The 16,318-nt window shown below is 39.0% G+C and overlaps 1 protein-coding gene across 3 annotated transcripts in view; it reads left to right on the top strand.

Moving 5' to 3' along the window:
• The window catches only part of LOC138665425 (uncharacterized), a 56,245-nt gene that overhangs the window by 22,690 nt on the left and 17,237 nt on the right, over positions 1-16,318 (top strand). For all 3 annotated transcript variants that reach the window (XM_069752897.1, XM_069752899.1, XM_069752898.1), the window contains exons 2-4: positions 1,204-1,301; positions 1,396-1,456; positions 3,529-3,626. In XM_069752897.1, coding sequence (XP_069608998.1) covers positions 1,245-1,301; positions 1,396-1,456; positions 3,529-3,626 — 216 coding nt within the window. In that variant the 5' untranslated portion in view covers positions 1,204-1,244. The remainder of the gene's footprint in view (positions 1-1,203; positions 1,302-1,395; positions 1,457-3,528; positions 3,627-16,318) is intronic.

Below are 16,318 nucleotides of genomic sequence, written 5' to 3'. Positions count from 1 at the left end.
AAGCACCAGAAGGGTTAATAAACTTCTTGAATATGGTTTTGAGCACCATGAGGGGTGCAGTTTTTAGAATGGTGTCACACTTGGGTATTTTTTATCATATAGACCCCTCAAAATGACTTCAAATGAGATGTGGTCCCTAAAAAAAAATGGTGTTGTAAAAATGAGAAATTGCTGGTCAAATTTTAACCCTTATAACTCCCTAACAAAAAAAAATTTTGGTTCCAAAATTGTGCTGATGTAAAGTAGACATGTGAGAAATGTTACTTATTAAGTATTTTGTGTGACATATCTCTGTGATTTAATTGCATAAAAATTCAAAGTTGGAAAATTGCGAAATTTTCATAATTTTCGCCAAATTTCCGTTTTTTTCACAAATAAACGCAGGTACTATCAAAGAATTTTTACCACTATCATGAAGTAAAATATGTCACGAGAAAACAATGTCAGAATCACTGGGATCCGTTGAAGCGTTCCAGAGTTATAACCTCATAAAGGGACAGTGGTCAGAATTGTAAAAATTGGCCCGGCCCATAACGTGCAAACCACCCTTGGGGGTAAAGGGGTTAAGGGGCCTACACTTTCACTTATGATTCTTTTACTATTGATATAGTTGAAGAATAGATTTGGATTAGTTTTACTCTCCTTAGCAATGTGCTTCTCTGTTTCCTTTTTGGCAGCTTTAGTTAGCTTTTTAGATAAAGTATTTTTCTCCCTAAAGTTTTTTATAACTTCAACGGTGCCATCCTGCTTTAGTAGTCTAAATGCTTTCTTTTTACTGTTAATTGCCCCTCTTACTTCTTTGGGTTTTTCCTATTTCTTGTCCTTTTATTCCCACAAGGTATAATCCGCTTACAGTGCCTATTTAAACATTTCTAATTTATTATCTGTATTCTTATTTCTGAGGACATTGTCCCAGTCCACCAGATTAAGGGCATCAGTGTTTTTGTGACTCCCTGATAAGTTGCCCTGGCGAAAGACAAGTTAAACTGAACAAGATGCCCGACGACCTGCAGATTTGTTATTCTGTCAGATGTTATTCTGTCCCTGAGCTCAGCCCATTTATGTCCATAAAAATGTTTGAAAGCATTCACCTCCACGCAGTGCGTACATTTTTGTCCTATTGTGTGTTTATTGTTAATTTACTGTCTGTGAAATCTCAAGGTAGTCCATTTTAGAATGTAATGCATTTTCTTGCATTTTTAGCACCATCATTTTACCACATGCCTCTACTGTGCTGAACAGCAATGGACAATAAAAAATGTAAGAAGGAGAATTCGAATGTGACCTTTCAGAAAACACAGGTAAAAATACAGTTTAGTATAGTTATTATTTTGAGAATATATATCTTGATAAAAGGTGCTTACACCTTCCAACATTGTTGCATTAAATTTCTAGGGTGAATTTCCAAGGCTTGTGAAGATCAAGGAGGAGGAAGAACCTACAGATATTAGCACAGGTCATTCAGACATTGGTTTTCCATATACTAATATTATGAGTGTTTTTTAACCCCTTCACGACCTTGGGATTTTTCGTTTTTCCGTGTTCGTTTTTCACTCCCCTCCTTCCTAGAGCCATAACTTTTTTATTTTTCCGTCAATTTGGCCATGTGAGGGCTTATTTTTTTGCGGGACGAGTTGTACTTTTGAACGACATCATTGGTTTTAGCATGTCGTGTACTAGAAAACGGGAAAAAAATTCCAAGTGCGGTGAAATTGCAAAAAAAGTGCAACCCCACACTTGTTTTTTGTTTGGCTTTTTTGCTAGGTTCACTAAATGCTAAAACTGACCTGCCATTATGATTCTCCAGGTCAGTACGAGTTCATAGACACCTAACATGACAAGGTTATTTTTTATCTAAGTGGTGAAAAAAAATTCCAAACTTTGCTAAAAAAAAAAAAAAAATTGCGCCATTTTCCGATACTCGTAGCGTCTCCATTTTTCATGATCTGGGGTCGGTTGAGGGCTCATTTTTTGCGTGCTGAGCTGGCGTTTTTAATTATAGCATTTTGGTGCAGATACGTTCTTTTGATCGCCCGTTATTGCATTTTAATGCAATGTCGCGGCGACCTAAAAAACGTAATTCTGGCGTTTCGAATTTTTTTCTCGCTACGCCGTTTAGCGATCAGGTTAATGGTTTTTTTTTAATTGATCGGGCGATTCTGAGCGCGGCGATACCAAATATGTGTAGATTTGATTTTTTTTTTTTATTGATTTATTTTGATTGGGGCGAAAGGGGGGTGATTTAAACTTTTATATTTTTTTTATTTTTTTCACATTTTTTTTTAACTTTTTTTTTTTACTTTTGCCATGCTTCAATAGCCTCCGTGGGAGGCTAGAAGCAGGCACCACTCGATCGCCTCTGCTACATAGCAGCGATCTGCTGTTCGCTGCTATGTAGCAGAATTGCAGGTGTGCTGTGAGCGCCGACCACAGGGTGGCGCTCACAGCCACCGGCGATCAGTAACCATAGAGGTCTCTAGGACCTCTATGGTTACCATCCTGACGCATCGCCGACCCCGATCATGTGACGGGGGTCGGCGATGACGTCATTTCCGGCCGCCCGACCAGAAGCGGTAGTTAAATGCCGCTATCTGCGTTTCACAGCGGCATTTAACTAGTTAATAGGTGCGGGCAGATCGCGATTCTGCCCGCGCCTATTACAGGCACATGTCAGCTGTTCAAAACAGCTGACATGTCCCGGCTTTGATGCGGGCTCACCGCGGAGCCCTGCATCAAAGCAGGGGATCTGACCTCGGACGTACTATCCTGTCCGAGGTCAGATAGGGGTTAAAGATGAAACTTATACCAATTACAGTCTATGGGGCCGTTCACATTACGGTCTATGGGTTCGTGAAATAATGGGACAGCATTCTGATGCCATGTGTGCCATTTGTGTACTGTTGCATTTTCATGTTTGATAGTAAAAGCTTGAGAAAACATCTTGTACAAAAATTATGAAAAATTAATCCAAAACACTGATGAAAAGTGTTCTGTTTTTTTTCCGTACTAGAAAAATCATTGACATCTAAAAAATTTCTTAGACAACTTCACATCAATCCCCCACCTCCTTCACACCATTTAGTCTACATTACACTTTTTGGATCACGACAAGCATTGGGACCTGAGCAGTCGGGGTTCAAGAAAATAGTTATCAGAGTTTGGTTGGAACATATAAGTGAGAGTGCACTTTATATAAAAGTAGTACAAGAGAGCCAGTGAAAATGAGGACAGTCAGGACTCGGAGGTCATTGTTAGAGATGAAAGGATCAGTTCATGGGACTCGAGGTCAGCGTTACCAGGTGGCTAAACGTGAGACATGCAAATCTCTTACCTTTAAATGTCCCTAGCATAGCATTTAACCAGTTCTAGTGCGTTGTCATCTGTGCGTTACGTCACACAAATGACGTTTCGCCAGACCTGGCTATTTAAATGCTGTGCTGGGAAAGCCACAAATCAATCCACTTATCTCTAGTCATGGCAGATCTTCACTTAAACATTTTGTTCAGTTTTTGTGTGTGTTTCCTACAGATTGCAGCAGTAACAAAAAATCAACTGAAAAATGTCCAACTCCTCGATTTTCAAAGAACCGCACAGAAGAAGTTTTCCCTCCTGACAAGCATATTAAGGTATCAGCTGCACACAGTCTTATTAAAAATAGAGTAAAATTCTTGTTATTTGGGTTGAGTAGTGATGAGCCAGTATGCTCATTGCTCGGGTTTTCCCGAGCACGCTCGGGAGGTCTCCGAGTATTTGTGAGCGCTCAGAGATGCCCGCAGCTGCATGATTTGCGACTCTTAGACAGCTTGAATACATGTGAGGATTTCCTAGCAACCAGGCAACCCCCACATGCACTCAGCCTGGCTAGTAGCTGTAAATCATGCAGCTGCGTCAACAAAAACAAAATTGACGAGCACTAACAAATACTTGGAGACCAACTGAGCATGCTCTGGAAAACCCGAGCAACGAGTATACTTGCTCATCACTATTAAGGAGCAATTCCTTTTGTGCCCTTCTTGTCAAACCTCAAGACTGGGAACACTTTTTTGTTTTTGTTGTTGTGTTTTTTGGTTTTTTTTTTTTATTCCAGGAGTTCCTTATGGTTTTGGCACTTTTTTAATGTCCTAGTTTACAAGAGTCGAGTTGGCACATAAATGTGGTAACCTGACCGCCCACCCTCATCAATAATACAGGAAAATCATGACCGTGTGCACACTGTCACAATTGCGCATTCTGCAGACTTTTCTTCTTAGACTGGACAACCCCTTTAAATAAAATACATTTACTGCCACAACACTATTAGATTGCTACAATATATAGATACTATACTGATGTACTGTGAGGGCATTTATTTCGCTACCTTAATGCTTTCCTCTTATGAACAAGAATATAACTATTTCATAATATTATCTACTTTATACAAGAATAAACCTTCTATAATGATATACCCTATGTATAGGACTATAACTTATTCAAGAATATATTTAAGAATATAACTAATATAATACTACCCATTATTATTATTATTTATTTATATAGCACCATTAATTCCATGGTGCTATATAAATAATACCCATATGGACTGGAGTATGTCTACTATAATACTACCATTATGAACAAGAATATAACTACCATAATATTGCCTATTATAGAGGACTATAGCTACTGTATTATCTCATGTACAAGAATATAGCCAATATGATACTGCTTCCCTGTTACACTATAACAACTGAAATCATCCTTCTTATATAACTACCTAAGTACTAAGTCTATAAGTATTATAATACTGCCTACTATTGACAATAGCATCACTATTAACCCCTTAATGACCGCCAATACGTCTTTTAACTGACCTGAGATATAAGAGAATAGCCTCCCCATACAGAGGACAATCCAGCATCTGTCGGTTGTACACTATAGCTGACAACTTGCTGTACCAGCCACGATCAGTATTTGCACCATCTAAATCTGTTTAACCCCTTAGATGCTGCTGTCAATAGTGACTAGTACATCATTATAAATGGTTAACAGAGTGTGGGGGCTTCTTCTTTGTCACAATTGGTGCCCTCAGATCATGATTTTGTTGTCCTGATGTTTGCCATGGCAATTCATGACCAAATAGCGGCCTTAGAGTCTGATGGCTGTAGTAATCTGTTTAGAAGTTAGCAACATTTAGGTGGTAAAAATACACATTTTCATTTCTGTCATACCACTTTGCATTAATTCCTGTAAAGCACCTGAAGGGTTAATAAACTACCTGACAGCAGTTTTCCATATGTTTAGGGGTGCTGTTTTTAAAATGGTATCACGTTTGTGGGTTTCCCAATATATGGGACCCCTAAAGTCACTTCAAACATCGATAGTTCCCTAAAAAAATAAATTTTGTAAATTTCTTTGAAAAAATGAAAAATTGCTGCTACATTTTTAAACCTCCTAAAATGCTAACAAAATAAAATAACATTTTACAAATGGTGCTGATGTAAAGCAGACATGTGGGAAATGTTATTTATTAATGGTTTGCTGTTGTATGACTATCTGGATTAAAGGGATAATCATTCAAATTTAGAAAATTGCTAATTTTTTAACATTTTTCTCAAATTTTTTATATTTTTTATAAATAAACACAAAAAATGTTGAACAAAATTTACCATTATCATAAAGTATAGTGTGTCACGAAAAAACAATCTCAAAATCACTGGGATTTGTTGAAGCGTTGCAGAGTTATTACCACATAAAGTGACACTGGTCAGATTTAAAAAATTTGGCTCGGTCACTAAGGGGTTAAAATACTACTGCTCCAATCTAAAGGAAAATACAGTGGGAGAAATAAGTATTTGATCCCTTGCTGATTTTGTAAGTTTGCCTCCTGACAAAGACATGAACAGTCTATAATTTTAAGGGTAGGTTAATTTTAACAAACCTCATCATCAACTACAAAAAAAAATCTGACTGCTGTGTTTGCCAACAACAGTTTTGCCACCAATTATTATATTAAGTCTTGTTTGCCAGAGGAATAAAATACTTATTTCTCACTGCAAAATGCAAATAAATTTATATAATTTATACAATGTGATTTTCAGGATTTTATTTTTGATATTCTATCTGTCAATGTTAAAAGTAACCTACCCTTAACCCTGCTGTTCTATTCGTTTCCACTATATACTTGTACTGCTCCAGTCATTTTTGACCGGACCTATTAAAATGCTTTATTTTGTGTTTATAATGCTGGCCTCACACTAGCGTGTTTTACGGACGTAAGAGAGGTGCTGAAAATACGGATTGTATATGGTACTTTCCAGGAAAGTTCCCACGCTCGAGTTCATATGAGGATATCCAGCAGAGGGCGCATCACCGGGACTGAAGGTAACTATAGGTCATTGACCTACATTACCTTCATTCCCCGGGGTTTTACAGGCACGAGCACAGCTGCATTATAGCAGAGCTCCTGCCTGTAAAATATTTTAACCCCTTCAGATGGATTTACATCGTGGGACGTTACAGATCAACGGAAGGTATATATATTGTTGGTTTATTATTTTTCCTTTGTTACAGAGAGAGGTTCTTCAGGTGGATTAAGAGAGAAATAAAATATTAAAACAACCTGTGTGTTTATTTCATTAAAATACTTTTTAATAATGTGTGTGTGTTTTTTTTAACCCTTTCATACAATTGGATTAATAATGGATAGGTGTCATAATTGACGCCTCTTCATTATTAATCTGGCTTAATGTCACCTTACAATAGCAAGGTGACATTAACCCTTCATTACCCCATATCCCACCGCTACACGGGAATGGGAAGAGAGTGGCCAAGTGCCAGAATAGGCGCATCTTCCAGATATGCCTTTTCTTGGGTGGCTGGGGGCAGATGTTTTTAGCCAGGGGGGGTGGGGGGAGGGCAATAACCATGGACCCTCTCCAGGCTATTAATATCTGCCCTCAGTCACTGGCTTTACTACTCTGGCGGAGAAAATTGCGTGGGAGCCCACGCCAATTTTTTCCGCCATTTAACCCTTTAATAGCTAGAGCGCCCAAATTTTGCACATACACACTACTAACATTAGTAGTGTGGAATATGCAAAAAAAATGGGGATATGAGATGGTTTACTGTATGTAACCATGTCTCATATCATGTCGGGTTTGGGAAGGAGAAAGCAAAAGCTGGCAATAGAATTACCGGCTTTAAAGCTATCTAGCGCTGGATGAAATATTTATATATATATATGTGTCTCACTGATATATATATATATATATATATATATATATATATATATATATATATATATTTATACATACAGTACATATGTTTTTATGTTTTTGGGAGCACATGGATCCATTGTATGTCCGTATGTCGGTTTTGCAAGCCTGCGAGAAAATCTCGCAGTACGGATGCCATACGGATTACATACGGAGGATGCCATGCGCAAAATACGCTGACACACCCTGCCTACGGAGGAGATACAGACCACTATTTTGGGGACTTTTCTGCGTTTTACGGCCGTAAATTACGGACCGTATTTTTATACGCTGAGTGTGACGCCGGCCTAAAGGTTACAAGGGCTTATTGAATTCTGCACATAAATTACAAATTTGAGCTTAACTAACTAACTAAAACAACAACTACTACTATAACAACTATAACTAACTACACTCATGGCCAAAAGTATTGACACCCCTGCAATTCTGTCAGTTAATACTCATTTTCTTCCTGAAAATGATTGCAAACACAAATTATTTGGTATTATCTTCATTTAATTTGTCTTAAATGAAAAAACACAAAAGAGAATGAAGAAAAAAGCAAAACATTGATCATTTCACACACAACACCAAAAATGGGCCAGACAAAAGTATTGGCACCCTCAGCCTAATACTTGGTTGCACAACCTTTAGCCAAAATAACTGTGACCAACCGCTTCCGGTAACCATCAATGAGTTTCTTACAATGCTCTGCTGGAATTTTAGACCATTCTTCTTTGGCAAACTGCTCCAGGTCCCTGATATTTGAAGGGTGCCTTCTCCAAACTGCCATTTTTAGATCTATCCACAGGTGTTCTATGGGATTCAGGTGTGGACTCATTGCTGGCCACCTTAGAAGTCTCCAGTGCTTTCTCTCAAACCATTTTCTAGTGTTTTTTGAAGTGTGTTTTGGGTCATTGTCCAGCTGGAAGACCCATGATCTCTGAGGGAGACCCAGCTTTCTCACACTGGGCCCTACATTATGCTGCAAAATTTGTTGGTCGTCTTCAGACTTCATAATCCCATGCACACAGTCAAGCAGTCCAGTGCCAGAGGCAGCAAAGCAACCCCAAAACTTCAGGGAACCTCCGCCATGTTTGGCTGTAGGGACTGTGTTCTTTTCTTTGAATGCCTCTTTTTTTCTCCTGTAAACTCTATGTTGATGCCTTTGCCCAAAAAGCTCTACTTTGTGTTTCATCTGACCAGAGAACATTCTTCCAAAACGTTTTAGGCTTTTTCAGGTAAGTTTTGGCAAACTCCAGCCTGGCTTTTTTATGCCTCTGGGTAAGAAGTGGGGTCTTCCTGGGTCTCCTACCATACAGTCCCTTTTCATTCAGATGCCGACGGATAGTACGGGTTGACACTGTTGTACTCTCGGACTGCAGGGCAGCTTGAACTTGTTTGGATGTTAGTGGAGGTTCTTTATCCAACATCCGCACAATCTTGCGTTGAAATCTCTTGTCAATTTTTCTTTTCCGTCCACATCTAGGGAGGTTAGCCACAGTGCTATGGGATTTAAACTTCTTGATGACACTGCGCACGGTTGACACAGGAACATTCAGGTCTTTGGAGATGGAATGTAGCCTTGAGATTGCTCATGCTTCCTCACAATTTGGTTTCTCAAGTCCTCAGACAGTTCTTTGGACTTATTTCTTTTCTCCGTGCTCAATGTGGTACACACAAGGACATAGGACAGAGGTTGAGTCAACTTTAATCCATGTCAACTGGCTGCAAGTGTGATTTAGTTATTGCCAACACCTGTTAGGTGCCACAGGTAAGTTACAGGTGCTGTTAATTACACTAATTAGAGAAGCATCACATGATTTTTCGAACAGTGCCAATACTTTTGTCCACCCCCTTTTTATGTTTGGTGTGGAATTATATCCAATTTGGCTTTAGGACAATTCTTTTTGTGTTTTTTCATTTAAGACAAATTAAATGAAGATAATAATACCAAATAATTTGTGTTTGCAATCATTTTCAGGAAGAAACTGAGTATTATCTGACAGAATTGCAGGGGTGTCAATACTTTTGGCCATGACTGTATAACTATAACTAAAATTAACTATAGTATAAAATTTAACTGCGTGCAAACATTTAAAAAAAAAAAATAGTAAAAATAATAAATAAATAAACAGGTTTTTTTTCCAGAAAATCTTCACAAAATTCTGTTGTTTACATTCAGGATAACAATAATACACATGTCTGCCTAGTCCATTATCATGTCCGGCTTTCTATCTTCTCGATTGCTTATTGCATCATCATTGTGCATTGTGCTCATAAGTATCACTTGTTTATTTTTTCTTGGAACATAAGAAACCACTGTTGTGTCTTGAGTGAAATAAAACATTGAACTATGTACACCTCTTTTGCTGAGAATACTTTGTGGAAGCTCAGGCTTGTTTGCACAGAACTGTACTGAAAACCAATATGTTTGTTTTTTTTTTTTTACACTTGTACTGTTCCCGGTCAAAAATGACCGAACAGCATTTTAGCTAATTTTATGGTTTGTATGTGTAAATCTGCACCTAAAACAACTGTTTACTTCATAAACAATAGTAGATGCAATAAGTAGTCTCAAAAGAAATTATAACTCATTTGTTTTACTCAAAAAATGGCTGAAATTAGCTAAAATGCTATTCGGTCCTTTTTGACCTGGAACAGTACAAGTGTAAAAAAAAATGTGGCGCAAAAACCAAAAAAAAAAAAAAAGAAAGAAAGGACCCTTAGAAAGAACCCCTCAAATTAGGAAAATAGAAGTAACCACAAGTTTCAGAAGCGCATAATGAATTGTTTAAAAAATATCAAAGTTCAAAAACGGTCATTTTTGACCGAACAGTACAGCAGGGTTAAAATTATACACTGTTCATGTCTTTGTCAGTGGGCAAACTTACAAAATCAGCAGGGGATCAAATAATTATTTATCCCACTGTATTATATTGTTCCTGTTTATAAGAATATGACTACTACAATATCGCCTACTATAGATAATATACAGTGGGGCAAAAAAGTATTTAGTCAGTCAGCAATAGTGCAAGTTCCACCACTTAAAAAGATGAGAGGCGTCTGTAATTTACATCATAGGTAGACCTCAACTATGGGAGACAAACTGAGAAAAAAAAATCCAGAAAATCACATTGTCTGTTTTTTTATCATTTTTTTGCATATTATGGTGGAAAATAAGTATTTGGTCAGAAACAAACAATCAAGATTTCTGGCTCTCACAGACCTGTAACTTCTTCTTTAAGAGTCTCCTCTTTCCTCCACTCATTACCTGTAGTAATGGCACCTGTTTAAACTTGTTATCAGTATAAAAAGACACCTGTGCACACCCTCAAACAGTCTGACTCCAAACTCCACTATGGTGAAGACCAAAGAGCTGTCAAAGGACACCAGAAACAAAATTGTAGCCCTGCACCAGGCTGGGAAGACTGAATCTGCAATAGCCAACCAGCTTGGAGTGAAGAAATCAACAGTGGGAGCAATAATTAGAAAATGGAAGACATACAAGACCACTGATAATCTCCCTCGATCTGGGGCTCCACACAAAATCCCACCCCGTGGGGTCAGAATGATCACAAGAACGGTGAGCAAAAATCCCAGAACCATGCGGGGGGACCTAGTGAATGAACTGCAGAGAGCTGGGACCAATGTAACAAGGCCTACCATAAGTAACACACTATGCCACCATGGACTCAGATCCTGCAGTGCCAGACGTGTCCCACTGCTTAAACCAGTACATGTCCGGGCCCGTCTGAAGTTTGCTAGAGAGCATTTGGATGATCCAGAGGAGTTTTGGGAGAATGTCCTATGGTCTGATGAAACCAAACTGGAACTGTTTGGTAGAAACACAACTTGTCGTGTTTGGAGGAAAAAGAATACTGAGTTGCATCCATCAAACACCATACCTACTGTAAAGCATGGTGGTGGAAACATCATGCTTTGGGGCTGTTTCTCTGCAAAGGGGCCAGGACGACTGATCCGGGTACATGAAAGAATGAATGGGGCCATGTATCGTGAGATTTTGAGTGCAAACCTCCTTCCATCAGCAAGGGCATTGAAGATGAAACGTGGCTGGGTCTTTCAACATGACAATGATCCAAAGCACACCGCCAGGGCAACGAAGGAGTGGCTTCGTAAGAAGCATTTCAAGGTCCTGGAGTGGTCTAGCCAGTCTCCAGATCTCAACCCTATAGAAAACCCTTGGAGGGAGTTGAAAGTCCGTGTTGCCAAGCGAAAAGCCAAAAACATCACTGCTCTAGAGGAGATCTGCATGGAGGAATGGGCCAACATACCAACAACAGTGTGTGGCAACCTTGTGAAGACTTACAGAAAACGTTTGACCTCTGTCATTGCCAGTAAAGGATATATTACAAAGTATTGAGATGAAATTTTGTTTCTGACCAAATACTTATTTTCCACCATAATATGCAAATAAAATGATAAAAAAAACAGACAATGTGATTTTCTGGATTTTTTTTTCTCAGTTTGTCTCCCATAGTTGAGGTCTACCTATGATGTAAATTACAGACGCCTCTCATCTTTTTAAGTGGTGGAACTTGCACTATTGCTGACTGACTAAATACTTTTTTGCCCCACTGTAACTACTTTAAAACTGCTCGCTTTGTGCAAAAAACAAAAGCAGTGATCTAGAATCTTTATTAATCTTTATTTTTATACAGCACTAACATATTCCACAGCACTTTTCAGTGTGCACACATTATCATCGCTGTTCCCGTTGGGCTCACAATCCAAATTCCCTGTCAGTATGTCTTAGGAATGTGGGAAGAAACCGGAGAACCCGGAGGAAACCCACGCAAACACAGGGAGAACATACAAACTCTTTGCAGATGTTGTCCTTGATGGAATTTCACTCCAGCGCTGCAAGGCTGCAGTGCTAACCACTGCGCCACCGTGCTGCCCTATATGAAGAATATAAGTTGGTGTGCATGCAGCTTGTAAGCACAGGTTCACACTGGCCACTAAACAGACAAAACCGAAGATAAAAAAAATTGACCAAATATCCTGCAATTAGTAAATAATGAATAAATAAATAATGAGCAATAGCGCATGAAAATGTAAAAACAAGGAATTGACCTCCGTTTTTTTAGCTGGACACTATATTCATATAGTTCCCAATTGATCGGTGTCCATTAGTTGGGGCCTCGGTCCTTCTCACCCCATGTTCACATTTGTCGTTATGGTAAAGTTTTAATACTAGAGGTTAGGGCCATCCCTAATAGGTTCACCATGATGTGGTGGGATAGCTTTTGCTATTTTTTTGACCAAAATTATGTTCACCAAGTACCCTATATTATTTTCATGCATGATAGCTATTTATTTACTACAGGGTGTTTGCCCATTTTGTTTTTATGGTAGGCTTTGTCCCTTTGTATAACACTGTGACTATTGTATGTTGCACATAGGAGACAATACAGGGTGGGCCATTTATATGGATACACCTAAATAAAATGTGAATGGTTTGTGATATCAACTTCCTGTTTGTGACACATTAGTATATGGGAGGGAGAAAACTTTTCAAGATGGGTGGTGAGCATGGCGGACATTTTGAAGTCCGCAATTTTGGATCCAACTTTATTTTTTTCAATGAAAGAGGGTCATGTGACACATGAAACTTATTGAGAATTTCACAAGAAAAACAATGGTGTGCTTGGTTTTAACGTAACTTTATTCTTTCATCAGTTATTTACAAGTTTATGACCACGCTTAAAATGTGTTCAAAGTGCGGCCCATTGTGTTGGATTGTCAATTCAACCCTCTTCTCCCACTCTTGACACTCAGATAGCAAAAACGCAGAAGAAATGCTAGCACAGGCTTCCAGTATCCACTGTTTCAGATGCTGCACATCTCGTATCTTCACAGCATAGACAATTGCCGTAGGATGACCCCAAAGTTAAAGGTCTAAGGGGGTCACATTAGGAGACCTTGGTGACCATTCAACTGGCCCACGACGACCAATCCACTTTTCAGGAAACTGTTCATGTAGGAATGCTTGGACCTGACACCCATAATGTGGTGGTGCACTATCTAGCTGGAAAAACTCAAGGAACGTGCCATCTTCAGTGCTTAAAGAGGGCAACGCATCATCATGCAGCAATTTCAGATATCCAGTGGCACTGAGGCTTCCATTGATAAAGAATGGCCACACTATCCTTGTACCCCTTATACAACACCATACCATCAATTTTTGTATTCCAACAGTCTTGGGGGGGGATCTATCCACTGTGGGTTAGTGTCAGACCAATTGCAGTGGTTTTGTTTGTTAACTTCACCATTCTTAAAAAAGTTTGCCTCATCACTGAATATAATGTTTTGTGTAAACTGAGGGTCCTGTTCCAATTTTTGTTTTGCCCATTCTGGAAATTCAGCACGCTGATCTGGGTCATCCTCGTTGAGATGCTGCAGCAGCTAGATTTTGTAAGGGTGCCATTTGTGAGTAGCTAATATCCGCCGTAGGGATGTTCGACTGATGCCACTCTCCAGTGACATGTGGCGAGTGCTACGCTGTGGGCTCTTGCTGAATGAAGCTAGAACAGCCACTGATGTTTCTTCATTAGTGACAATTTTCTTGCATCCTCATTTTGGCAAATCCAACACTGAACCTGTTTCCCGAAATTTGGCAAGCAGTTTGCTAACTGTAGCATGGGAGATGAGTGGTTTCGTAGGGTGTCTTGCATTGAAATCTGCTGCAATGACCCTGGTACTATGTTCACCAGACATCAACACAATTTCTATCTCCTCCTCACGTGTTAACCTCTGCGACATGTCAATAGCTGTAAACAAAGAGAAACTTGTAAATAACTCATGAAAGAATAAAGTTACGTTAATACCAAGCACACCATTGTTTTTCTTGTGAAATTCTCAATTAGTTTGATGTGTCACATGACTCGCTTCCCATTGAAAAAATAAAGTTGGATCCAAAATGGCCGCCATGTTCACCACCCATCTTGAAAAGTTTCCCCCCTCCCATATACTTACGTGCCACAAACAGGAAGTTGATATCACCAACCATTCCCATTTTATTTAGATGTATCCATATAAATGGCCCAGCCTGTATTATAAGAGTAGAACTTTGACTGTACTGGCCAATATATGGAAGAATTCAGCTACTATAATACTGCTTTCTGTAGACAAGAATAACTATTATATTACTGCTGTGCATAAGTACTATAATACTTGTTCCTATGCACAAGAATAAATCTACTATAATACTCCCCCCATGTTCAAGTGTATAATGACTTTAATACTGCCATGTATGTACAAGAATAAAACTACTATAATACTATGTATAACCACTATAATACTGCTGTTACAAACAAGAATAAATCTACTATAATACTGTTTCCTATGACCAAGTGTATAACTATTATAATACTGCCCCTACGCACAACAATAATTTACTATTACTACTACCCCAGTGTACATGAATAATACTGCCCTTGTGTACAAGAACATAACTACTATAATACTGCTCCATTGTACCTAAATATACCTACTATAATACTGTCCCCTATGTACAAGACTATAGCTACTACAATACTGCCCCCCGTGTACAAGAATATAACTACTATTAGGGTATGTGCACACGTTGTGGATTCTCTGTGGATCCGCAGCGTTTTTTGAGGTGCAGAAACGCTGCATATCCGCAATTGATTTACAGTACAATGTAAATCAATGAGAAAAAAAAATGCTGTGCACACTTTGCGGAAAATCTGCTGCGGAAACGCTGTGGTTTAAAAGAAGTAGCATGTCACTTCTTTTTTGTGAATCTGCAGCGTTTTCAAACCATTCCATTATAGAAAACCGCAGGGGTAAAAAACGCAGCAAATCCGCAAGAAAACCGCACAAAAAATGCTGCGGAACACCACAAAAAACGCAACAAATCCGCAGGTGCGTTTTCTGCCAGGAGAGGCAGAATCCGCACCAGAAATTCCTAAGCCTAATCCGCAACGTGTGCACATATCCTAAGGGTATTTGCATACGTTGCAGATTGGCCTGCAGAATTTTCTGCACAGAATCTGCACCTCTTGGCAGTAAACGCAGGTAAAAATCTGTGTGGTTTTGATGCATTTTTTATGTGTTTTTGATGCTGATTTGATGCGTTTTTTTCATGCGTTTTTGTAACCTAAATAAAGATCTATTATTTAAAAAAAAAATTGTGATGTCATTTCTTTGTCCAACCTCTTATTTTACATATTCCATGGAAGAAAAGTGTTTACACACAGACAGACAGATAAAATGGTACATAAATAGTTAAAGACACACACACAATCTGCATGCAATATCTTTAAAAAAAAAAAACTGGCATGGGCTCCCGCGCAATTTTCTGCGCCACAGAGGGAAAGCCAATGGCCGGGGGCTAATATTTCTAGCCTGGGAGGGGTTAATACCCATGGAGCTTCCCAGGCTATGAATATCAGTCCGCAGCTGTATATTTAGCCTTTACTGGCTAGTAAAATAAGGGAACCCCCAAAAAATGACATGGGGCCCCTATAATTAATAGCCAGAAATGCTAAGCAGACAGCTGCGTGCTGATATTCATAGCCTTGGAAAAGACCATGGATATTGTCCCCGCCCCCGGCTGAAAATACCAGCACCCAGCCGCCCCAGGATTGCCACATCTGTATGATGAACTAATTCTGGCACTTATCCTCTTTCTTCCCTCTGCCCTGTTGCAGTGGCATATGGGGTAATAAGGGGTTAATGTCACTGTTGATTGTAAGGTGACATTAAGCCTGGTTAATAATGGAGAGGCGTCAATAAGACGCCTATCCATTATTAATCCTATAGTTACTAATGGGTTAAAAAAAATAGATACAGCCAGAAAAGAGTATTTTAATGAAATAAAGCACTATGCATTTTTTGATAATTTTTATTCTACGCCTAATCCAATCGAAGCCATTGATCTCCTGCATAAAAATACTTCCTGTTCCGACGTAGTCCCTCTTTAATAACGAGTGTCCCACGACGATCTCCCTTATAGAGGGACCGCTTTATAGGGCCTCCGATGACACACTGACCGGAGGTACATTGCGGGGGTGGGGGGGTTGTTTATCATCTGAGTT

The sequence above is a fragment of the Ranitomeya imitator genome, chromosome 2 (genome assembly GCF_032444005.1).
Source record: "Ranitomeya imitator isolate aRanImi1 chromosome 2, aRanImi1.pri, whole genome shotgun sequence".
NCBI classification, from domain to species: Eukaryota; Metazoa; Chordata; class Amphibia; order Anura; family Dendrobatidae; genus Ranitomeya; species Ranitomeya imitator.
The sequence above is the reverse complement of the archived record's forward strand: the minus strand, read 5'-3'. Positions and strand labels throughout refer to the sequence as shown.